The sequence below is a fragment of the Coffea arabica genome, chromosome 6c (assembly GCF_036785885.1).
Source record: "Coffea arabica cultivar ET-39 chromosome 6c, Coffea Arabica ET-39 HiFi, whole genome shotgun sequence".
Taxonomy (NCBI): Eukaryota; Viridiplantae; Streptophyta; class Magnoliopsida; order Gentianales; family Rubiaceae; genus Coffea; species Coffea arabica.
Window position 1 is genome coordinate 854,555 of NC_092320.1, and position 24,233 is coordinate 878,787.

General features: G+C 36.9%; 4 protein-coding genes and 1 long non-coding RNA gene across 5 annotated transcripts; 2 read left to right on the forward strand and 3 right to left on the reverse strand.

Annotated features, from left to right (window-relative positions):
- Nucleotides 1-6,994: 6,994 nt before the first annotated feature.
- Nucleotides 6,995-7,582, forward strand: LOC140008081 (uncharacterized). The gene has a single exon (XM_072051676.1). It carries the CDS (start codon nucleotides 6,995-6,997, stop codon nucleotides 7,580-7,582), a length of 588 nt encoding a protein of 195 aa, XP_071907777.1.
- An 869-nt stretch (nucleotides 7,583-8,451) lies between these two features.
- Nucleotides 8,452-10,393, reverse strand: LOC140008213 (uncharacterized). The gene is made up of 2 exons (XR_011815589.1): nucleotides 9,876-10,393; nucleotides 8,452-9,369 (listed from the first exon to the last, which is right to left on the reverse strand). It is a non-coding gene; the product is annotated as an uncharacterized lncRNA (long non-coding RNA).
- A 176-nt stretch (nucleotides 10,394-10,569) lies between these two features.
- On the reverse strand, nucleotides 10,570-12,307 carry LOC140008082 (WEB family protein At1g12150-like). Its single transcript, XM_072051677.1, has 2 exons — nucleotides 12,035-12,307; nucleotides 10,570-11,895 (listed from the first exon to the last, which is right to left on the reverse strand). Exons 1-2 carry the CDS (start codon nucleotides 12,305-12,307, stop codon nucleotides 10,570-10,572), a joined length of 1,599 nt encoding a protein of 532 aa, XP_071907778.1.
- Nucleotides 12,308-13,324: 1,017 nt separating this feature from the next.
- Nucleotides 13,325-14,655, forward strand: LOC113697362 (calcium-binding protein CAST). The gene has a single exon (XM_027216950.2). The coding sequence runs from the start codon at nucleotides 13,802-13,804 to the stop codon at nucleotides 14,429-14,431; it is 630 nt and encodes a 209-aa protein (XP_027072751.2). The 5' UTR covers nucleotides 13,325-13,801; the 3' UTR covers nucleotides 14,432-14,655.
- A 740-nt stretch (nucleotides 14,656-15,395) lies between these two features.
- On the reverse strand, nucleotides 15,396-22,886 carry LOC113697361 (protein PIN-LIKES 6). The gene is made up of 11 exons (XM_027216948.2): nucleotides 22,721-22,886; nucleotides 21,505-22,109; nucleotides 20,731-20,810; nucleotides 20,492-20,616; nucleotides 19,166-19,287; nucleotides 18,202-18,411; nucleotides 17,913-17,987; nucleotides 17,138-17,238; nucleotides 16,840-16,892; nucleotides 16,076-16,264; nucleotides 15,396-15,758 (listed from the first exon to the last, which is right to left on the reverse strand). The coding sequence occupies exons 2-11, from the start codon at nucleotides 21,694-21,696 to the stop codon at nucleotides 15,637-15,639; spliced, it is 1,269 nt and encodes a 422-aa protein (XP_027072749.1). The 5' UTR covers nucleotides 21,697-22,109; nucleotides 22,721-22,886; the 3' UTR covers nucleotides 15,396-15,636.
- Nucleotides 22,887-24,233: the final 1,347 nt, after the last annotated feature.

The window sequence follows — 24,233 nt, forward strand, 5'->3', positions numbered from 1 at the left end:
TCGTTTACAAACAATTTCACCAAGTTATAGTTATTTGAGTTCTCCATTATTATCATATCAGCAACAAGGCCTGCCTTTGAGTATGGAATTAATACCTTTTTTGTGTCCATTTTGATCGCTTGAAGGACTACTTAGATGTGGGAAGAGTTGCAGATTGAGATGGATCAACTACTTGAGGTCTGACTTGAAGCGAGGCAATATAACTGCAGAAGAGGAAGAACTGATAATTAATCTGCATGCATCTCTCGGCAACAGGTGACCCAGTATTCCTCACAACATGCACGACTGTCTTTTCCTCCTTTTTTCTTTTTCCCTGGGGAATGCCTGCCCCCTTTTTGCAATCATGTCTAATTTGTTTCGTCGGTTAATTGCAAAAGATTAAACCAGCATGACAAGTATACCCCCGTTGGTCCATGCAAATTGAGTAAAATGCAGTGAAAAGTCCTACATTGAAAGTAAAAAACTAGTTCAAGGACTAAATTGGTTAAAATATTTCATCAATGACGAAATTGGTTTAAGTGAAAATGTTTAGGGACCAAATTGGCGAAATTCCCTATAATTCTCATCGTATTGTCTTTTTCTAATTTTCAAGTTATCAATATGGACAACAAAGTTTAGAAAATTCAAAAAGGCTACAAAAAAAAAAAAACTTATAGAAACTTCTTGCATTTATTAAAACCACATTTACAACCAAAAAAAAAAATACTTATTTTGTGGTTTAGAAACATCTCAAATAGACTTTTAAACATCAATTGCTTGTCTATTGGAAACATTTATCACTACAAAATTACACCTTCATGCTCTTCATCTTTTTATTTTAACTTGTTATCGACATATTTATAATTTTGTATAAAAAAAAAAAGTAGGACAACAACAGGTCAATATGGAATAAACATGTATTCTCTCTCTTAAAACAAGTTTTTTTATCATATATTTTTGAAATACGTGACAGTATTATCAAAAATTAAAAGTAAGTGAGGTGAATGATATTTTTGAAAGTTTGGAGATGCTAAGGGATACTATCAAAAACTTCAAGGGAGGTTTTTGAAATTATCCTTTTTTTTTTTTTAATTTCTTCAGCCATTTCTTTGTGTAGTTTTTTCACTTCCTTTCTCTTAATTCATTCGTTTTCATCATCTGCCCCTCACTCTTAATTTCTACTGCTAAACTATTTTATTAATATATTAATTGCCACTCAACTATATTTTTAATCTTTGATTACCAACCCATACTGTTTATCTTGATTATAACATTATAGCCCAGCCAAATTGAAAGTTTCTTAGTTACTATGCACCTTAATTCTAACATCAGCTAGTTTCAAATGTTTTTTTTAAAGAGTGGATCTAAATTCGAGAAAGTATTTAAACGTAGGAGGTAATAAATATGAGTATATATATTTATTTGGTAAGTTAGGTATAATTAGGTCTTAACTAGTGTTATAGGGATATTCATTAGAAAAATTCTTTTTACAATAAAAGAATAAATTCGTTGTATGATGCATTCTCGCTTCTTCCTAACTTAAGAATGTGCAAGTTTGAGGCTATTTCTGTATGAGAGTTTATAAAATAATAAAAGAAGGAGAAGAGACCAAAATGTAATTTTAAAAAAGTCCAAGGAAGTCTAAAACCTAGAAACAAAGAAAATGCCATTGATGTTGTTAACATGTGAGGAATCTATAAAGTAAATAATAAATGATGCCACAAAATTCCATTCTAGTATTCTGAAATATATCTGCAATCACAATTTGTGTTTTCTCTCCTAAATAATTACAATCACAGTATGTGTTTTCTCCTTTTCTAAATTAGGTGGATATGTATGGATGACATGGACAATCCATTTAAATCCACCAAAATAATTGGAATTAGATGGCTATTCATTTATCGGTCCTCCAAATCCATTTAAGGTTGGTTTATATGGATAGATTGGTGGACATGGATCCATTTTGCTACTTCTAAGTTTTGGAAAACAAATTTTTCATAAACAAATTTTTCAATCATCTTTTTTTATCTCGCATACATCAAATTAAATCGTAACATATATTAATCACTTTTTTAAGTCACATGCATCAAATTGCAATATTATATTTTTTCTACAAAAGGTCTAGCAAATAACAATTCAAACATTTTAAAGCAAAAAAAGGGTTGATATTAGACACCTCCATTGAGATTTTTCATAGTATCACTTGGCACGCTCGAAGTTTTAAAATATCACTTATATCTCCTAATAATTGTAAAAAGACTATATTAACTCTCACTTCATAAATAATTTACATACCAAATAAATGGAGTTTAAAAATAAAAAATAAGAAATGAAATTTATTTTTTTTCTCTTTTCCTTTTCTCCAACACTCTCTTACTCATTTTTTGGATGACTATGTAATATTTTATTTGTAAATTATAATAAATTAAATTTATCTATCCTTTACTTTTTGTGATTGTGATAGAGTGAGATATAAATTATTTGCTTATTTTGAATTGGTTTTTATAATGATTAGTACAATTTACATGTTTAGGCATTGGTTAAGAAAAAGTTTGAAAAATAAACAAAGTTCATAAGAAATCAGTTTTGAGCATATGAAGTTAAATTGGTGAAAGTGTATATTTTTGTAAATATCTTTTTTATTTTTCAAGTTTATATTTTTATAGGCTATAGCACATAATGTGGTAGTGCTATTAGAGATTTTTTTTAGGTGATGATTTTCTTGAAATAAATAAAACAATTTATGAATATTTTTATTTAGCAGGCAAAAGGGTAGTTTAGAATTTTTAAAAATTTGTTTACACAAATAATAAAAATAAAGAAGGTAAGTGATATTTTGAAAATTTTAGGGGTGCAAATAGATATTAAGAGAAACCTCAAGGGAGGTTTCTGATATTATCTCCAAAAATAGGACAGCGGGGCGATGTATCCGTGAACCTAGCGATCCGTTATTAATTTAACGAAACCTATCTACCTTGTATATAAGAAGAATGGGAGGTTTGGTTTTTGCCTCTTTGTTGCCACTTGGCTTCCTAATAATTTGACAAGTTGCATAACTCTAATATTTTTCTTGCACATGGTTTTTCTTGCCTCTTGTATATCATTTTTTTTTTGTTCTTTCTTCATGCCAAACCGAGCAAGTCTGGCCCCTTTATTCTCCTTCTAATCCCAATGAATTTTTTTAACCTTAATTATTTGATTAAGTGAGTGTACTGTCTAATTCATCGCCATTAGATTAGTTTTAATATACTAATACTACATTACAACCCTTGAATCAATTTTCATTCTGTTCTAATTGTCTGCATGTTATATAAGAAGACATGAGAATTTAATGTAGCACTCCCATTTATTGACACATGACATAACTCTCCTTCAAGAAATCTATGATTTTTCTCCCACTTTTTATCTCCCTACTTCTATCTTGATGGATCAAGACAAAAGATGTATCATACAGGATAAGATAAAAGATTTCAATTGCAAGTCATTTTGCATAATTACAAGAACTTGTATTGTTTTTATATATTGTCTAATTTATGACTATAGAATCAAGTTTTGTAGATTAATGAAAAACTTTTAATCCTTGGACATTGATTAATTATGTTTGATTAGTAGCTAACCAACTATTACATTTAAACAGTTCCTTTATGTAATCAATTAAAGTCTCTTTTTCTATTTCTTTATAAATTGTTTCTAAAAGTTGCACAGAAAAATCAGATTTTTCCTTCCCAATTGTATTCAATTGTGCACCTGTTTCATTGCTTGCCGTCATTAACTTCAAGATCAGTTATGGATTTAATAGATGCTGTGTTTATTGTCTCCTTGATTTAGAAGAGCTAACTTCATAAATTGAATTTCTTCTGATACTCAAATTTTCTCGTATTTTTATCTATTATGTACAAAAAAATTTTGCTGTTATATGTTCAATTAAGTTATGAAGGGGCCAAAGGCAGTGCCTCGCACAGCCGAGATACCTCTAGTACATAGAGAGAAGAAACAAAACCATACCTACGTGTACTCAGGGATCTCCAGCACGCGACTTTTTGTGTCTTGATGTCAAAATCTAGAAAAAATGATCATCGACAAGTTGCAGTCCCGTCCCTTTTAAATCCCTGTCCCACCACCGCCCCTTATTGGCAGTTTGGCACCACAAGTTGAATACTGTAATATTTATTATTACGGAGAGCATTATTCAACTCGAGGACACGAAAAATAGTTTGATGATCAAAAGTTGATGTTGAAAACAATTTAATGGTCGAGTTTTTTTGCCCTAACTAAAAAGATAATTTAACTAATTGGAACATATGTTCTATAATTAAAAAAAAATATACATTTTTTGATTAGTTGAATGGCAAAAAAAAGTGAAACTTTTTATTAGTTAAGTGATCAAAATCATACTTTTTCATCAGTTAAATGATTGTTTTGACTAAACAAAAAAGCTTAGTGACTGACTTCATCATTTTCAGATTTTCTATAATACCAGTAGTATTTTACTTTCAGCCGATATTATGGTATTGACAGATGTTGCAGATCAATTAATGAAATTGTTTAGGTAAGGAGGGCTGCGGTGGATCCTGCGGGAAGATCTCGTACTACCACATTATATCGCTTAATATAAAACATATGCTGTTTCCTTTTCACTTTTTTCAACTCGAAAACTACTCCTGTGCAAGTCTTCTTGTACATCAATGGTAGAGGCCGTGGGGAAGGGGGAAAAAGCAGCTCAGGTACGTTTGTTGGGCGAAACACTCGTGCACTAGAATAAAGTAAACGTGGATGGGACTGTAATTAGTAACCCAAGACTGGCTGGAGTTGGAGCATTGCTTAGGAATGAATGTGGAATCTCGAAATGAGTTTCTGTGAAAAGTTAGGCATAGTGTCAAATGCAGTCGCTGAGCTTTGGGTGATGATAACATACTTTGAGACTTGTCTTGGACAAAGGGAGACAGGAAGTAGTTTTGGAATTTGATTCTGAAGCGAGAAGGGAACAACAGAAGCATACATTTCAATCTTCTTTGTCAGGTCAAAATGCCACTCAATTAATATAAGGTATGTAAGATCTAGCCCGCCCGCTTAGAGAGAGAGAGAGAGGAGAGCTACTGTACAGACCGGCCAGCAAAGAGAAACATCAACATGGATACAGATTCTCCTTATCGCTCAGAACCGGCAGATGAATTCAGATAGTTAATTGGAAATGATGTAACGGGGATAACTACCCCAAGTTTTGTTTGTGTAAATAGATGCTAGGCTAGTTTAGACTCACCAAGAACCAAAAAAATGGCAAGAGACTGTCAAATAAAATGTCAACATATCCAAATTTGATATAGGTTTATGCATATACGGTGGTTTAGTTTCCAGCGATTTTTCTAGATTTCATTGGGTCTCTCTCTTCCCAAGTATAGGTTAGAGTAGGAGTAGAAGTAGAAATAGGTTAACGTCTGGTAGAAAAAAAAAAAAAAAGAAAAGAGGACTAGGCCTCTTTTGAAATGCCATTTTTCCCTAAAAAATTTTTCAATTTTTGTGAACATATTTTCATTTTTGGTTTTGATACACTTGTTTCTCCCATAGAGGCATGTGGTACTATTACTAATGATTTTTGCCACATCCAAATTCGCTAATTGGCTTTTACCTACTATATATTTCAATTAATTAATCAAATGGTAGAGCCACATTCACTCTCATAAAAAAGTAAAAAAAAAAAACTGTAATCATTTCTCTCTTTTTTCTAATATTATTACCATGCCTTGTTTTAAAAAATTATATATCTAATCTTTTGCATCAAGTTTGAATGATATTATGTAGTAACAATTATAGTGACATGTTGTTTGTTATGTTGTGTCCCAAGGGCATGGATATTTGCAAAAACATAATAAATAAATAAATAAATAAACAAACAAAGGGAGTGGGCCTACTAAAAAATTTTGATTATGAAAAGTGATTATAAAAATAGTTAGAATCGGCAAGAAATATGTGTTTGGATAGAGTATTATTTAGAATATTATTTGAAATAATTACTGTAACACTTTTTGTGATTTGATGTATGTGAGATAAAAAGTAGTTGGGAATATAAAAAGATGGATTGAGAAATGTGTTTATGATGCAATCGAAATATTATTTGAGATAAATTTGTATTCCAAAATTTGAGTGATTATGAATTTTATCTTTTTCATTATTAAAAAAAATATATAATTTGAATATAAAACAAAAGATAACATTTTCATGATCAGAATCTATAATCAATAAAACAATAAATCGAGAACCAGCCCTTATTATGTACCATGAGATTTCTTAACTATTCAAAAATCTGGTAAATGTATAGCCGGTTAACAAAAAAATTTTCAAACATAACAACAAATTATAGAAATAAGGATAAATGTTGGTCATATATTAAGGGAATTTGATGTTTATTAGCCATTTTTTTTCCAAAAAAAAAAAAAAAAAAGGTTCGAAAGAGAGCAAGATCTACTTTTCCTTTCGGCAAAGCTTTTGAATGCGCTTGAAGGAGAGCAAGATTATTTTTCAGAACAAATTATAATCGGTGTTTGACAAAGAAATAAAAGGCGGATGAAGCACAAGGGATCTCTCCACAGTCTGGGGAATGATGATGGCGAAAGCGGGCGGTGGGCGGGTATGCAGAATCTAGTTGGAAATAAATGCGTGATTGCCAACTAAAGTACTCCAACTAATAAAATAGTCTAGTGGTCTTAATCCGTAACACTTTTCACTCCACCTCTCTTCTAAGTTTAATACAATAATACTACTGTGATATATATATACACACACACACACACACACGCTTCACTTACACAAAAGAAAAATAAAGTGTGATGATATTCATATTATGATATTGGATGATATTAGTCGGGTGGGCGCAGCTGTTGCCCCTTTCCTTCCCCTTCGGATCACGAGCCACCAGGGTCGAGAGGAGAATTTTGTACCGCGTTCGAATTGATTGGCCGATCGGGTCGGCCAAATGGAGGTCGAATCCACCAAGAAAATATCTTCCACCCAAAACCAAATGGAACCGAGGAGCAGCAGGAGGTGGAGAAGAAAAACGGTGGTGGTTTGGGCGGCCATCATCGGGGTGATTTTGGTGGTTGGGTTGGTCATGCTGATATTGGGCCTCACCGTCTTCAAAGCCAAACGACCTGTCACCACCGTCAACTCCGTCTCCCTCAGGGATATCGATGTCTCCGTCGACGTCGCCCGGCTGAGGGTGCTGTTGAACGTCAGCCTCGACGCCAACATCGCCGTAAACAACCCCAATAGAGTCGGCTTCCACTACGCCAACAGCACCGCCATCCTCAAGTATAGAGGCCAAGACGTTGGGCAGGTTCCCATTCCGGCTGGCTACATTGGCCCCCGCCAGACCCTCCCCATGAACATCACCCTCACCCTCATGGCCGACCGCTTATTGTCCAACTCCAATCTCTACCGGGACGTCCTCTCCGGTACATTACCCCTCACTACTTTCACCCGAATCTCCGGCTATGTCCGGATTTTGTTTAAGATTCACGTGGTCTCCTACACCACCTGCGACCTCGACGTGGATGTAGGCAACAGGAGGCTTGCCAACCAAACCTGTCACTATAGGACCAAATTATAGCCGCCGGTCAAACCCTCCACCCCTGCCTCTTTGCTGCTGATTGACTTCGAGGCTTCGATTGCTGCTGCTGATACCACTAGCCTAGTGCTACTACTTGCTTTTTGCTTTGATGCACTTTGTTTTGCTTTGTGGTTGTCTCATGTCTGTAGTTATACTCCGTCCCACCCCACCCATTTGCGGTGGTTTGGTTTGCCAGTCACGCGGTCAGCTGCCATGTCCATTCTTGAATGTTGATGTTGATATCTTCTTCTTTTGTATCTCAGCTGCTGCATATCACTCTCAACATTTTTGTCTCTGTGCTATGTAAATCCGTACGTTTTCCTTTTTCTCTTGCTAGTATATATATAAAGGCACTCAGGTGTTATTTTGAAGCAGTTAGTGTTACAATTTTCTGCTGAATTGAGTACCATTAATTATCAAGTTCCGGAAGGAGAAATGAGTGTCCTTTCTACTGATCATTGCAAGAAGCACTTAATATTGTAGATAGATTGCTCTTCTAAGTGCCATGTGAACACCTAACTTTACTAGTAATTACTACTGCTCATTCAATTGTTGATTTGTTTGGAGCTAAGAAGACTCGATGATCCTCAATTTCCTCCCATGGAAGTATTTTCGAGTGCTTTTGCTCGGAAGAACAAGTTTATGTTAACTTCATTTACCACTCAGTCAGACGCACTCTATGCCAATAAAAATTACACCGCCAAAGAAGTCAAGTTCACCTACTGATTTATGCAGGGAAGCAATTCTCATTTCTCTCCCGTAGTACTAACAACCATCATTGATGAAGCTGAGTTGTTTACAGTTCCAAACACCTCCTTGTAAGTTGTTGCAAGTGCATGAGTAATACCAGGATAAAATCAAAATGTCAATGAATGTAATACCAGCTGGCATCTGCAAGCATATGATTATTATTATTATTGCCTATTAATCAGAACAAGAATGAGTCAAAGATGGCATTGTCGAGAGTTGTAGGCGACAGGCGTCCTCAGTACTGATTGGCTTTGCACAAGGAATAGTCAGAATTCAAGCTTTCTGCATAAACCTGCATGAATACGTGTAATTTCCCTAGAGGGCTTTACTGGTGCTCGGGGACAAGTTTCGGCAACTCCACTAAGGCTAGTTGCAGAACGAGGCGTCCCAAATCCATCAACAACAACCGAAGTTTGAGAAAGACTTCTTCCGGGAGAAGGAATCCCCTTGGTCTGCGTGGAAATGATCGCTTCCAAGAGGCTTTCATAGACAGTTTGAAATAAAGTCTCTTCTTCTTCTTCTTCTTCAGTTATGGCTGTTACAGTGTTAGTGTGAGGGACGCAGCCACAAGTAGAATCACCAAAGGTAAGCCGCCGCCGCCGCCGCCGCCTCCTCACAACATTGTCCCCTGACTCTTGTATGTACTCGGTAGGATGCGGAGCAAGCAAAAAGGTATTATTAGGTCCAGGAGCAAAAGGATCAAAGACGCTGTATTTGGGGGTACAGACACAGAGACCTTGTGTATGATCATCAGGAGAAGATGGATAGTTATTCGAGTGAGGATTAATAATAACAGAAACAGCTTTTGGAAAGGGAGGAAACAAAGTCGATGGGGGAATCAGTGGTGATTGCTCCTCCCATAGATGCATTTCCCTCGTTGTCATTGTGATTTTGATGATCAGATGCCCAGGTTGATGGTCGGTCGGAGCTCTTTGATGTCGATGTTGTGGGAATTTGCAGCTTCTTCTTCAATACCACGAAGACCCCCACAGCTGAAACTGAAGGCTGAGAGATATCTTCCCCGTTTTTCAATGTATCTAGACAGGTCCCAGAATCCACAGGATGCCCACACCAAAACCAAAAAAAAAAAAAGAGTGACGAACAGATGTAAAGAAAGCCGAGCAAGATCCAAGTCACACGGCACAAGCAAACGGAAAACACACACACAAAAGAAACGCTAAGCAAGCAGCCCTGGTGCTAAACCCAAAAATCAATCACTAATTTCTTTCTTTTCCCTGGGTTTATTTTTGGACTGCTGTTACTTAGAGAGAGAGAGACAGAGAGAGTTACGCAGAAGGAATCCCCGAGTGACAACGGAATGATTTAGCAGAAAACAAATGCGGTCCGATTAATCAATTCTTGATTAGTACTTCAAGCTAATCCAAGTACTTTTACCGCGTTGCTTGTAACAATAACCTCCCCACCCCACACTACAGCCTCCCAAACACCCCTCCCCCCCGCACCCCACCGAAAAAGAAAAAGAAAAAGAAAAAGAAAAAAGTGGGGAAGGAGCATAACAGCTAGGATGGAGACGGGAGATTACCCAAGTCAAATCGAAAGTAGTGAAGAACGAAGAGGTGCTGAACTGAACAGAAAGATCTCTATTGGGTGTGAGCAGTGCCCACCGCCTTCTTCGACCAATCCGCAGTGCATCTGCAAGTATAGATCTGGAACCCTTCCTGCCTCAAAAACCAACCCTAGACACCAAATAGTCCTTGCAAACACCGACTGTCTCTCTCTCTCTCTCTCCCTCAAAAGATGCCTCAAGCCGGTCTCTCTTTTTCTTCTTCCCCGATGCTTTAGTTCCTTTTCCCTTATGCTAAGAATTTGGGAAAATCGCCGGTTTGGCCTTGTTTGGATTGCTTGTTTCTGTCGGAAAATATTGTCGTTTTTCGTGATCACATTTTCTTATCACATTTTTCCCTCACATATATCAAATCGCTACAGTAATTTTTCCATGAAAAATGACGGAAAATGCAATCCAAACACAACAGTCCTCAAACTATTTTACTAAAGCCAGTTTGCTCTCTTAATATTTTATCGCATGAATTAAGTTTTTTAACTAAAATTCTTGTGTCAATCGAGGACCTATACGGTGTCGTCACTCAAAATATATGTATCTGCACAGAAACAGACTACGAGGCAGGGGCATTTTTGGAAGTACACAATAGAATTTCTACAAGAAGCACAGAACCCATTTTGCATTCAAATTGGGAACCTGAGAAATTAGGGGTTTTTCAAGACAGAACCCATTTTGTATCCAAATAGCGGAAGAAATTAGGGGTTTTCCACCGATGCAAATTGCCAGCAATGGAGGGAAATAAGATGACGAATACAGAGTGGGATGCAGAAATTGGTTCACGGGCAGCACAGCAGAGCAAGGAAAAGCTCGAGGATGAATATTCCGACGGAATGGCAGCGAGGAATGGCAGCAGTTTTCCATTCCATTCCGACGGAATTGGTTCATGTGCTATTTCAGCATTTTGCTTAAGTAATGAGATGTCCTTCCCGATCTCTTCTGCTCCCTGCCTGGCATTTTTAGCCTCCAACACCAGTTGCTGGAGTTTTAAGCGCATATCATCGTACTTTCCTTGGGGATCTCCTGCAAGAGCTGCGTCGAGCTGTGCTTTATATCTCTCCAATTCACTTTGCAAAGTTTCAGCTGTTAATTCTGCTTCCGATGCCTTGTCCTTCAATTCAAAATGGTCCCTCTTGACATTATCAAGCTCCTCCTTAAAGAAATCTACTGAGCTTCTCTGTAAGTTTTGTTCCTGCACAATTTCTCGCAGTTTCCTTGTAGCATCATCAAGCTCTGCCATGGCGATTTTCAGAGAGGACATATCTGATTCTCTAACATTTTGCAGTTGTTCTTGCAAAAGCTTGATTGCCTCCGTTGTTTTTTCGAGCTTTTCCTCGAGAATTTCGCTAGCATCAAATTCTTCTTTCAAGGATTTGATTTTCAGCTCTACTTGTTCCTTGGTTGTTTGGTGAGATTGGAAGCGAGTCTGCTTTTCTTCATGATGCTTATTTCCTTCTTCTTGCGCCTGGAGTGTGGCCAACTTGACCTCTCCTAGTGTATCGCGCAAGGTGGTGATTTCACTGGAAATTCGAGTTAGCCTGTCTCGGTAAACTTGGGTGAGGTGCTGGGCGTCCGCAGCCTCTTGAAATGCAGCCAGTTTTGCTTCAAGGACTCGATCAAAATCCTGTCGAAGGGTTGTAAGCTCTTGTTTAGTAGAAATGAGCTCAGCAGCGGAGGCTTTGTATAGTTCTCTTTCGTTGTCGACGTCCTGTTTCCAAGCATCGATGCCAAGGTGTTGTCTGCTGGATTTGTGTTCCTCGAGCTCCTTGGCTCTTTGCTTTGCAGCTTCTGTTTCCTCGATAGCCGCTTGCTTGGATTCACTAATGATTTCGAGCTTGTTTGTCAGTTCCTGTAGCGTTCTATTGGCTTTCTCTAGTTCCCGGAAAGCTTGAGCTTTTGTGGTTTCTGTGCATTTGAGTCGTGCCCTGAAGTCCTCTAGTTGCTTGAGGGCCAAGTGAAGAGCGGATTCTTTCTTGAGCACTCTCTGCTCCCTACCCAACCAAAAAAAAATCACTATTCCATGGAGGTAAAAGTGATGGTGGCTGGCTGTTCGATACTACGATAGATTCTATGTTCAAAAAAAAAGAAAAAAGGGCTGCTTTAGAATACTATGACATATATACCTCATCAGCAGCAGAGGAATTTTTTGGCTTTCTAGATAGAAGGAGCTGCTTCTTGTTGTTGTAGTCGTTGTTGGACCTAGGCGAGGTTGCAGCATCCCCGAATAAGCTAACCGCGGCCTTGACAGATTGAAATGGAGCGCTGGTGTCCACCTCTCCCACCTCAGTTCTTGGAGAGCCTCCATTGCTTGATCTTGGAGTTCCCACTATTGGTTTCGGCGAACCCGCCGGAATCCTAGAATCCAAGGAACGAGTTCGTATGTGGATTCCGAACATTGTAAGAATTTCTTTTCCGGAAGGAAATTTTTTACCCACAACAAATTAAATCACCACAAAAAATTCAGCCTTGGTTCCCGTAGAAATTCTATTGTGTATTTTCAAAAAAGCCCCTGCCTCGCCATCGGTTTCTGAACAGATACATGTGTTTTGGGTGGCGACACTGTATAGGTCCTCGATTGACACAAGAATTGTAGTCAAGGGACATAATTCATGCGATAAAATGTTGAGGGACCAAATTGACTATAGTAAAATAATTTGAGGATTAAATTGGCGATTTTTTCCTAAGAATTTATGAGAAAGATATTTGGATTGTAAAATCATTTTTTATGTTGTATACATTAAATCATCGCTACATATAATATATTTTTCTATAAAAACTGTTAAAAGTAATAATCCAAACAAAGTGTGAATTAAGGATTAGGAGCTATACTTTGTTTTTGGATCTATTTTCCATAAATTTTAGTGCAAAAGGTGTATAAGAAAAAATTGCACAACATTTTTAAGGTAAAAAAACTCTTGACACACTTAGAAGATGTGAAAACTAACTAGCTTATATATATATAATTTCTTTGAACCGGTTGGAATAAAAAGGCATTAGATGGTTATGAGAAACATTTGGAAAGCATCCACGACGACGACGGTACAATTATTTTTCAACGCAAGGTTAGCCACCCTCCCAAAAACAAAAAAAAAAAGCGCGCAAGAGATGTTAGCTAAACATGAAAAAAGAAGTGATTGAAGTGACACCGGCGGGGAGTTGAGCTAATATACGTACGTTGACCATCAAAATCCACCAAGGTCGAACGAAAGAAAAGTTATTAATGGTCAACTATTTTTTGGTCTATAACCTCTGAGGAAAGAGAAACGTTACAATCCGCGTCTGGAATGACCAAAATGTGAGACTGAGCTTCAATGACGGGCCGGCAACGATGGGAATAGTAAGCGCGGAAATGGTCGGAGTTGTGCGCTGTCTGTGGCAGTAAAACCCAAACTATAATTAATTGTAGTAACACAGTCTACTCCTTCCCAGAAAAAAGGCATTTGGGTTTCTTGCATATCAACTATCAAAAGAACGCACCGGATGAACGAACCACAAACACTACTTTAACTTAAGTAGCACTTAGTAGTAATTAAAAATGAGGATGAGGCTAAACCACCCAAACCAAAAAAAGGGTCAACGGTCAAAGTCGCCGATTTTACACCCTCCCTCCCCCCACGGCCGCGGGGGGTCAAGTCTTTATTGTACTACTTCCTCCCCAAGCTTCTTCTCTTCTCTGACGCATATCAAACAAGTACTAGTGTGATTCTCTTCAACGCATATCAAACATTACTGGGTCTATCCTCAACGATAAATACGACCGAAACCAACGCATACAATTGCATGCGTTGCGTACTGATAATATTGGGTTTGGAGTTGGACGGCGGTATAGCTTTCAGCTGAGTCTCCAACCATTCATCATCACCTTCAGCTTTGTCCTGTCAAGTGTCATCATGGAAAGGCAAACGAATAGCACTACTACTGCTTGTGGGAGTCAGAACCGTGGTTCCCCGTTTAAAGACTCCTCCTCCTTCCGCCTTCGGTCCCCCTGTCTCAACTCCCTGCGCCTTCGCCGGATCTTTGATCTCTTTGATAAGAACAAGGACAGCATAATCTCCGCGGAGGAGCTCACCCAAGCACTCAACCTCCTCGGCTTGGACGCCCGTCTCTGCGACTTAGACTCTACGCTCCGCTCCTACATCCAACCAGGCCAAGCTGGCCTCACGTTCCAAGACTTCGAGGCCTTGCACCGCTCGCTCCATGACGTGTTTTTCGGCCTGCAGGACCAGGACGACGCCGATTCTACCTCCCCTCCCGGTAGCTGTAAAGAGGAAGAGGAAGCGCGGCAGCAGGAGGAGTCTGATCTTTCCGAGGCATTCAAGGTGTTTGATGAGGACGGAGACGGTTACATATCGGCCAGGGAGCTGCAAGTGGTGCTGGGGAAGCTGGGGTTGCAGGAGGAGGCCCGGGAGATGGATAGAGTCCAGATGATGATCTCCAGCGTCGACCTCAATCACGATGGCCTTGTTGACTTTTTTGAGTTCAAGGATATGATGCGTAGTATCATCGTCCGATCCGCTTAGCCGCTACTCCCATGCCTCCTGCTACCCTTTTTTTTTTTTTTTTTTTTTTTTCCCTTTCCTTTTTTTTCATCATCAATCTATTAATCCAGGCGTTCCATACTTGTACCATGTACAGGAGTCCATCACTTGGTGCTGTTTAATCACCGCGGCCTTTATTTTTTGTTTTTAGGATAATTTCAGAAACCTTCCTGAGGTTTCAAATAATTATATATGTTACTTGGCTCCCTGAGGTGTTAAAAATAACACTTAAAATGACAATACTAACATTAATATTTTTAATAAATCTCTTTTGTTGCCATGTTTATGCAAAAGAAAGGATTTTATAATTTTTTTATTCATTTCCAATTTAAACGTTAAATTAGTAATATTTTTTTGATAACTTCTAATATCTTTTAAATTTTTTTATATCAAAATCAAGGACAAGTCAACAATGATTTGAAACAAGTAACCCAAAATCACTATCAAATTATGATAGTTTCACAACTAAACTAGCCTGTAAATTTTTATTAAAAAAATAATCCATAAACTTTAAAAGAAACAAAATGACACTTTCTTCTTTACCTTAAAAACAATTTATATTTCTAATAAAGCACTATAAAAAAAAACCCTATCATAGCCAAAAAATTATTATTAGAGTTGATTATCAAATAACAAATATTCGTATAAAAAACTCAACACTCATTTTGTTTAAAAGACAAGTTAAACTTTGTATTATAGAGGCATTTTAGGATATTCATTAAATTTTTTACTCTATTTTAAAGTTGATTACTAAAGTGTCGAATCAAGAGACATAAGTATAATTTTTAAAACATTAAGGGAACTAAGTGAAATAGTTAGAAACCTCAAGGGAAGTTTCTAAGATTATCCCTTGTTTTTAACAGGAAAAAGAATAAAAGAGAGATTCGCAATTCTTTCCTGTATGCCTGTTCGTTCTCTCTGCTTAATAAGAGGGTGGAAGGTTGGATTATCACCAAATAAATGGAAATTATATGGTAGTACCGAGTGACACTTGAAAGAATATTTTGCTTAATTACAAGAGACTTTGCATGGACTGAAACTCGAAAACTAAAGCTCGTTGGGCTTACACGATTCATGGGGTGCTTGCAGAATCAAGAATCCATGTACATCCGATAATCTCTAAACAGCAGATCGGTCGCCTCTGTCAAAGCCTTCACGGTAGCATTGGCTCTCATGCACTAGTAACCTTAAAAGAGTATACGGAAATACAGGATGAACCATCCTGCCATCGAGAAAATAGCAAAGATATGAACCCAGAACAAGACAGCAGCTGCCTCCCTTCCACACCCTCTCAAATTGGCCACAGCACCTGTCATCAAGGGGGGGAACCATTTAACATAAAAATGGTAACTGTAATGCCCCAAAAGAATACCTCCTCTCAGGGCAGCGCAAGGGAAATCAACAACATGCACAGACAAATACTCAAGGGCTTGGTTTTCAGCGCTGAAGTAAGTATTTGGAACAGGCATACTGCATTTTGCTTTTTCGATTTTAACTTCTCATTTTGCTCACCACAAAAGCAATTTTCTCAAAGTGTGATTTGGAAGAGCCCTAGCAGAGGCAGACGATGACTCGTCCAAGTCTTCAAAACAATAAATTACACTAGTTGGGTGAGATTGATCTAACCTGAAAGCACAGATGTAGGCATACTATACTGGAGGAGGAGAACAAATCTGAACATCTTATCATCCGGGGGAAGAAACCCCAATTTATCAGCTAACATGACAATACCAAGGCCTACTGGTGGAACTAAAACGAGCCGTCCAAAAATGATGGCAGCAGTTGTTCGTAGACCTAGTTTTGAACTTCCTGGTCCTGCAATTACCAAATTGACATTCAAATTATACAAAAACAGCAGCAAGTAGAGTACAGGACAGTACCAAAAAAAGGAATGGAGTAGAGAGTGCATGATAGGAGGAAGACAGCACCAAAATACTCAGTATAAACCAAAAGTTCTTGCAAAAAAGGCAATATCAGGAGGTGCAGTTAAATTGATTTAAGTCAATACACTTGTAAGCTTCAGCTCAAAACTCAAAACTAAAACAGAAGATCTAGCCCGAAACTCAAACTTCAGCTCGACAAAACACTAAATGTCGTACAAATGGTAAAATACACAAGATATACACAACAAGAGAAAATTTAAATGGCAAAATACATCATATGGAAGACTTCTGCATTAGTTTATCTTGTACAAATGTTAACAACAAACCTGTATAATACTTCATAATCATCAGGCAAGAAAAACTCGATAGAGTTCTAGTGGGACAGCTTGAAAATTGGTTAAGTCAGTCAAAGTGAAGCTGCTTGTGACTAGCTCAATGCAGCTATCATCCCAAAATGAAACCACACTATCAATTGAAGAAAATTTACACATCAAATCTTTAACTTACCATCGACAAGGTTGCCTCCTAAAGCCAATAAAATGCATGGAACCATGGCTTCCCTGGGAAAAAAGACATGCCATTAGCTTTAATAAACATGCATAACAAATCAATTCTCACCAACTCAAAATCCAGATTTAATGATGGGCCTGCTATAAATATATTGGTGAACCAGAAACCAGTCCTAAATCATATTTGTGTGCTCCACCAACGTAGGAATTTTAGGCAATAATATGGTAGGAACATAGAAACCCTTTATTGACAAAAATGTTGACACAAGATATGATGGAAACAGATCTCAACATACCCAAGTATCATACAGCTGTCAGTGAAGAAGTATAAAGGGGCATCAGAAGTGAAGATCAGCCTCTTCAGAAATGGAACACATCCTATGATGATGGCGATGAACTGTTTAATAAGATACTAGGTTAGTGGCTCTCAACCAATCAGCAATTTTTATGAGTTACATATTCATGTAAAGCAAACAAAACAGCTAGCACCATTCCCAGAAAATGCAAGGCAAGTAAATGATATTGGTGTTCATTCAGAACCAGTTACTGTGAACACACTCAATTATCAACAAATATTATTATCATTATTCATTATGTAGTATTAATAAATGTACCAAAAAGTTTGGGAAGGTCCATACTCTGGAATGCCTTTACATGCACATAAAACCTTTTCTGTCAAAACTAGGCCTCATCAAGATTTGACAGATTAAAAGCCTTCAAGATGGGCAATTTGGTTTCTACTACTTTCATGATTCCAAGACTCAGTTTTTAAAATTGCTAAGCCAAGCAGGAAAATTTTACATACTTGATCTACAGACATTGTCAAATAAATTATAGAAGAGTTTTAAATACAAAGCCCATTCATTGTAATCAAGTCAAGTCAGAGGTCTCCCATCCATGGCATTAATATCAGAACCGATCCGTGTGTTTATGCAAAATGGATTTAATGAAAAGGACAATACATATATGATACATCAAAAGCCATAGAGAAAAGCACTTACATGTTAAATCAAAAGCCAAAGAAAAAAGTATGTATTAGTAAAGGCATAAAGTTAAGAGAGATCAACTTACTGCTGCAATTATTGGGGGTTGAAGTATTTGCTTGAGCTTCAATTTCTCAAACAAAAATTTGAGGAAATATTTCATCTGCATGATAATGTAATTGCAATGAGAAGCAATTATTAGCAGAGGCGTAAATAATGACAGAAAAAACAGTTTTTAATTCAGGAAAATTGGTTCTCCAGCAACCCAATGCATTTGTCTGGACAGCCATGCCAATCAAAAGCAGGTCCTATTTTTCAGATATATACAATTATAACCTTGGTAAGAAAAATTAATGCCATGCTAAATACGTTATAACCTTTCCATTCTTCGGGGTTTTGGGATCAGTTGATACAGCATCCTCATTAAGCAAGGGCACTTGCTCAGGAGAATTATCCTTCACTTGACACTGGAAGCTATCTTTTGAAAGATTCTTGACTGGATGATTTTCATCAACAATGTCAAATGTACCTTCAGGAGGAGGTGCAAGCATATGGAATACATAGGTGTACACAACAATTGCACCAACCTGGATTCATAGCCCAAATTGATGAGTTCATGTTCAAATAAAATAAAAGCATCATCAAGCTCATACAAGTCTCCAGTAATGACTAAGTGAATATACTAGTGTAGTATATCATAACTTCCAAGTATTCACACCTTCCCATGTTCCAAAGCCATAGATGGGTGTTAAAACTTTACTCATTTGCAGAAGTTAACAAGAACAAAAGCAAGTAAAAGGAGCAATGGAACCATGTTTCACAAAATTTCTGTTTTAATACTTCATTCTTGCAACATATCAAATACAGTTTAGAATTTACTATAAGTTTAGGCACAGCAAAAGAGAGGTGAGAGAACTCATATGTGTGTGTATATGCCTGCACAATTACATGGAATATTTAAACTCTTAAATGTTATAGATAATGCAGAGATTGTTTATTTCTTTGTTTTGGTAATGTGATCATTATAGAATGTCAGGCACGAAATCCTTTTTCCTTGTTTTTCTCTGTTGTATGATAATTAAAAAAGTAGCCGCTTGCTTTATCCTTTTGATATATCAGAAAATTTCTAGAAAAGAACCTATAGGACCCACCCATCCAGACAATTGTCATTGGAGAGAGGCCACAGGCCAACTAAAAGTAACAGCAGATACTTTTGACAATCAGTTAAGATAATCAACCACCTAACCCAAGTCCCAAGTCTCCTACCATATAAAGTTTTTAACCAGACAAGGCAACTATACATGTGGTAAAGCGAGGTAACACAGTTTGAACTCAACTTACCCACTGGCCAAATGAGATGTATGCATTTCCATCTTGAGAGCACTTTTCATAGTCGCCAAAGGGGTTTGATTTGTCTCGACACAATGCACCAATTAAGACAAGTGGCACATTACCGATATTCCCTGTACATGGTGCATATTCCAAATAACTCAAGAGATATAGCATAGTAGACAGCATATGACCCTATCAAATAAAATTCATGAATTAGGAGAATGCACTAATCACTAGCACATCACTCCACTGTCAGATTTGGAACTCATTATGTAGTGAGACAGAAGTTGCATGGTCAATGAGGAAGCACAATTGATATACCCATGCACTTGACTGTTTTGACAATGCTTTTCAGGCCCAAATCTTACATCTTCCATCATTTGTCCATCTACACTAAATATAGGAGACAAAAACCTAACATATTCTACTCTATGATAGACTTTCCCAATTCTTAAACCTAACATATTCTACTCTATGATAGAATTTCCCAATTCTTTAATTAATTAAGAGCATTTATATCTCCAAATTTAATTAGTATGTGACCATTTCATTTCAATCATTACAAAAACCACAATCCAGAAGCCAGAGTGAAAACATATTAGCTGTGCTCGTTCACCTGGAGAGAGGAAGGACTGAAGAGGGATCTATAACAAGAATAAAAAGAATGAAACCTCGGTGCACAAAATACGAGTTAAACAAAACTAAAGAACCTTTGATTCTTTGAGATTCCAACATGCACAAAAAAGTCAACATTTTGACCATTTTAGTAACAATAAATGAAGACTATACATAAAAAATTAAACGGTTCATAAATATTCTGTAGTTAACACTCTCACCTGAGCCACCATATCGTTGAACCAATGAAATTTATAATGAGAGTACAAACGCTGAAAAGTGACTCCCTTCATAGAATGTACACACAGATACAAAGGAGAAAAAAGATACAAGAAAAAAAAAACTATTTGGCAATCCAACCTCCCTATTCAAAAGTTTGCAATCTTAAACTATGTTTTGACCTTTCAAAAAATTGAACACATGCCATCTAGTCACAATCATAACAAACTGATCTCAATTCAAGCAATAAATTGGAGAAAATAATTGAAACACATAGCATCTAGCCTATCTTATGTCAAATTCTATAAATTTCTCCTGTTATGCCATATTTTTTATCAGAATCATCAATAAATATGATGCCTTGCACACCTTGTATTAGCAATAGAAGAAGTCATAAACACTTGTACACTGCTCAACAGGAAGCCAGAAACACACAAGATAAACAAATAACAGAAAAATAGAAAAAATTAATGCATACATACTACAAACTGGAAAGCCTACCAATTCCAATTTGTATGATAGTAAACTTGAAGAATGGATAGGGTGGGTGGACAATCCATGCAACAATTAGACCTATAATAGAGCCTGATATTGTGGTTAGAATGACGTTGAAAGGGATAAACCACCTGAAAATAAACAAAATACTAGTCAAATCCTGATTGGTTCAGTTAGTTCTTGAAAGGAATGTCAAACAAGGGCAATTTATCATTCACTTATAAGTAATTCTATGCAAGAACTACCATTCAAGCATTTTCTGAAAGGTGACAGCTTCTCCAAGTTGGGAGAATATCAGACACGGGAGCAAAAGTGAAAAGACAAGCTGCACAAAAAATATGTACTGACTGTCAGCATTACAATGTTAAATACACATAACTTACATAATGAATTAAACCATCTGTTAGCATCAAGCACACCAAGCACCAAGTTAATAATTTCAGCATTCTTTAAAACATCAAAAGAAGCTTAGGAAATCAACTATTTTGGTCCCTTATCTTTTGGATTTGGTCTCTTATGTATCACCGCCTACTAATTTAGTTCCTCATCTTTATAAAATAAAGCCAATGTAGGACCCCCAAACGAAAACTCGAAAATCTTAATGGAATTGGTCATATGCACAGCACGTGGACCTTTAAGAAAGACCTTTTTGGCCCCTTGTCTTTGAGGTCATGTCCAATTTTGGCTAAGACCCCCAAGATTAGGGACCAAATTGGTCATTGTCCCAAGAGGTTGAGTGCTCGTACCTTTTTTTGCCTTCTACACCCAGCTTTTTCTATTCTTTTCTCCCCCTTTGTCTTTTTTTTTTGTTTTTTTGGGGGGGGGGGGGGGGGAGGATGGAAGTGGTTTAACAAATTAAGGCAGCGTACAACAGAGAGCAACTCAGCCAAAAGCCAAGGGAGTGAATTCGTGCCTCATACAAATTGGTTAAAATTGGTGGTAGATGATGATGGAAAGAGAACAGAAAACAAAAAAGAAGCTCAGAATCCTAGAGGGCGGGAGGGATGTTGTCTATTTACCCCGTTTAAGAGCTTTCTTCCATTGGCGGGTAAGATGTTAACATACTTGGAAGCCATTAGAAACCCCATGAAGCACATGGTAAAAACTTTTGCTATGGGTAAAACAGCAATCCTAATGGTGCCAAGCAATGACTCTCCTCCAGCATGGGATTCCTGAAGAACCTGTATCAGAAGCCTTTGCACCCTGTCCATTGTCTCGTTGACTTAAAAGCACCTGGCCTCAAAAGTCAGTTAACAAATTTGACAGTAGTTCTGGTTACCAGAACTAGTGGCAGCGCTCCCAAGTCAAAGAGCAAGGGAAGAGGAGTCAGAAGCAAATACCCAATAACTAATTTACTAATGGGCAAGCAAGCCTGTATTAAGAACTAATGGGAACAGAAATAGCAGGCCGATTGAGAGCGCTAGAATGCAGACAAGAAAGCGCAAAAACACGAGTCAGTCGGCAAATTGCCAAGTCTGTTCAGGGAACAATTGGAGAACAAGTACAAGCAGAATTCTCTCTCTTATAATTTTCAAATATAACGATCCTTTAAAAGGAAGAGCTCTCGAATCTCTCTATCACACAAACATCCTTCTTTCACTCTCGTTTATTTTGTCTCTGTTGCCTGCAAAAAGTAAAGGAAGAGTAAGCAATAAAAGAAAATCTTAAAATATATATACACACATGCAATCCGAAAGAGCAGAAAATGGTGTATCAACGATCAAGTACATAGCCAAACCTTCCTAAACAAGAACTTAATAATCGGTAGCTCATAATCATTTCCCAAGAAACTCTCAGGACTCGGACGATTTACGTACCTAGGCGATTATGTATTAGAATTAGGATCCCACGTCGCGTCACATCAGCGACGATTTTAGGTAGGAAGAATTGGGAAGAGAAAAAATGATCAGATGACGTTTGGAAAAAAATGATAAATTAAAGGTTGAATATTACTGGAGCTGCCAAAAAAAAAAAGACGATTGATTGAGGTTTAGAGGATCCCCTGTCAGACTGGTAACAGGCTGCTAGTATTATTTTTCTCCGGAGGGAGGAGGTGAGGAGCACCAAAATTCTTTCCTTGTGATGAATATTTACAGAAACAAAACGAGATTGGTAATCATACACACATCTTGATTGAAACTGCAGGAGGAGGATAAATTAAGAACCCTAAATATACATATATGTGTGTTTTGTGCGCGCGCGTGTGTGGAAAACAAAGAACAAAATCATTCATACCTCAGACCAAAATAGTCCCAAGCACATGTGACAGCTCAATACAGAGGGAGGAAGAGGAAAACCAATCGAAGCTTTTCTGGTTTTGTTTTTACTACTCCTCCATCCGCTTCCTAGACTGGTAGTTGCATATCGTACTTGAAAATTGAAATGCCATCCTGGTACGCTTACACGTGTGCATATTGGTGTACGAAGATTGTAGGGGGGGAAAAAAGTTAATCACAATAAGGCCCCCGGCCCTAAGGTTTAGTGTATTTTACAGTTTAATTCCTAACATTTCATTCTTTTAATATTTATCCCCTCCGTCGATCCACCTCAGTAAATAGACCATTAAAACATTGCAGTTGACGAAAATACCTCTATTCTATTTGTTAAAATTTTTGACGAAAATGGCACTCTTAATGCTCTATAAAGAAGCAACCTCCAGAAGTTATTTAGTATGTTATGAGCATTCATCACATCAAAATTTTTTTTCTCCTTCATTCGCAACATTTGTAATTAAAATAAAAAAATGTCCTACATTTCCTCAAATTCATTTTTTTGCTCTTCCTCTAGATGTTATTCATCACATCATATAGAAAAATCAATCCAAGAACATGTGGATGTAGTAAAATAACATCTTTGAGAAGATTTTGGACACCAAAAAATTCTGAAAGGAGATTTCTTATATATTCAAATTAATAAGGTTTAATTTTTATGATATAATTCAAATTATAAGGTTTAATTCAAATTATAAAATTTCTTATTTTACGATAGACTGGTTATTTTTTGTACTTTTTTAAAAAAATAATATGAAAATTCTTTTTTTTTATCTAAAATCGTCATGTAAGTGATTACTTCAAACGAATAGATTTGGTGCTTTGTTCAAAGGGAAAAAAAATATGTGCATATCCGACGTGAATTTGTTGACATTTATATATGCTCATTATTTTTTATAGAGATAGTTGTTTTTTTGATATCAACTATCTTACACCTACTTCGTTATTAAATGTTTGTTTTGTCTACTAGTCAAGGGGATAAGGTGAGAAAATAAAATATTAGGGAGTAAATTGCAAAACACACTAAACCTCAGGGGAACTTCTTGTGATTAACACAAAAAATGTACTTTTATTCTAACAGAATCTTCTGTCCATTTTTCATGTTGAATGCAAAACTACGTAATTTCACTTATTAATATTGCTGATGTGGCACATAATATTGAATGTATATTTAGGAGGTGTTTGATAAATAAGTTTCAAATTCAATTTTAGTATGAAATGCCTACTTTCTGAATCAACATGACTGTACGTAACTGTAACTTTGACAAACTCAAAAATCTCGTCCTCAAATGCTTGCCTAATCTCATCTGGTATAATGACCTGATGCTTGGCTTTTTGTTGTTGAATTTATATTTTGATTGCTGATGTAAGTTGGAAAAAGTGCTTTTTATATAGTGTAGTAGGTATTGTGGATTATCGTAAATCCGTTTTTGGCGTATTTAACATAATTTTTTGTTTCTACTATATTTAATCTTTAT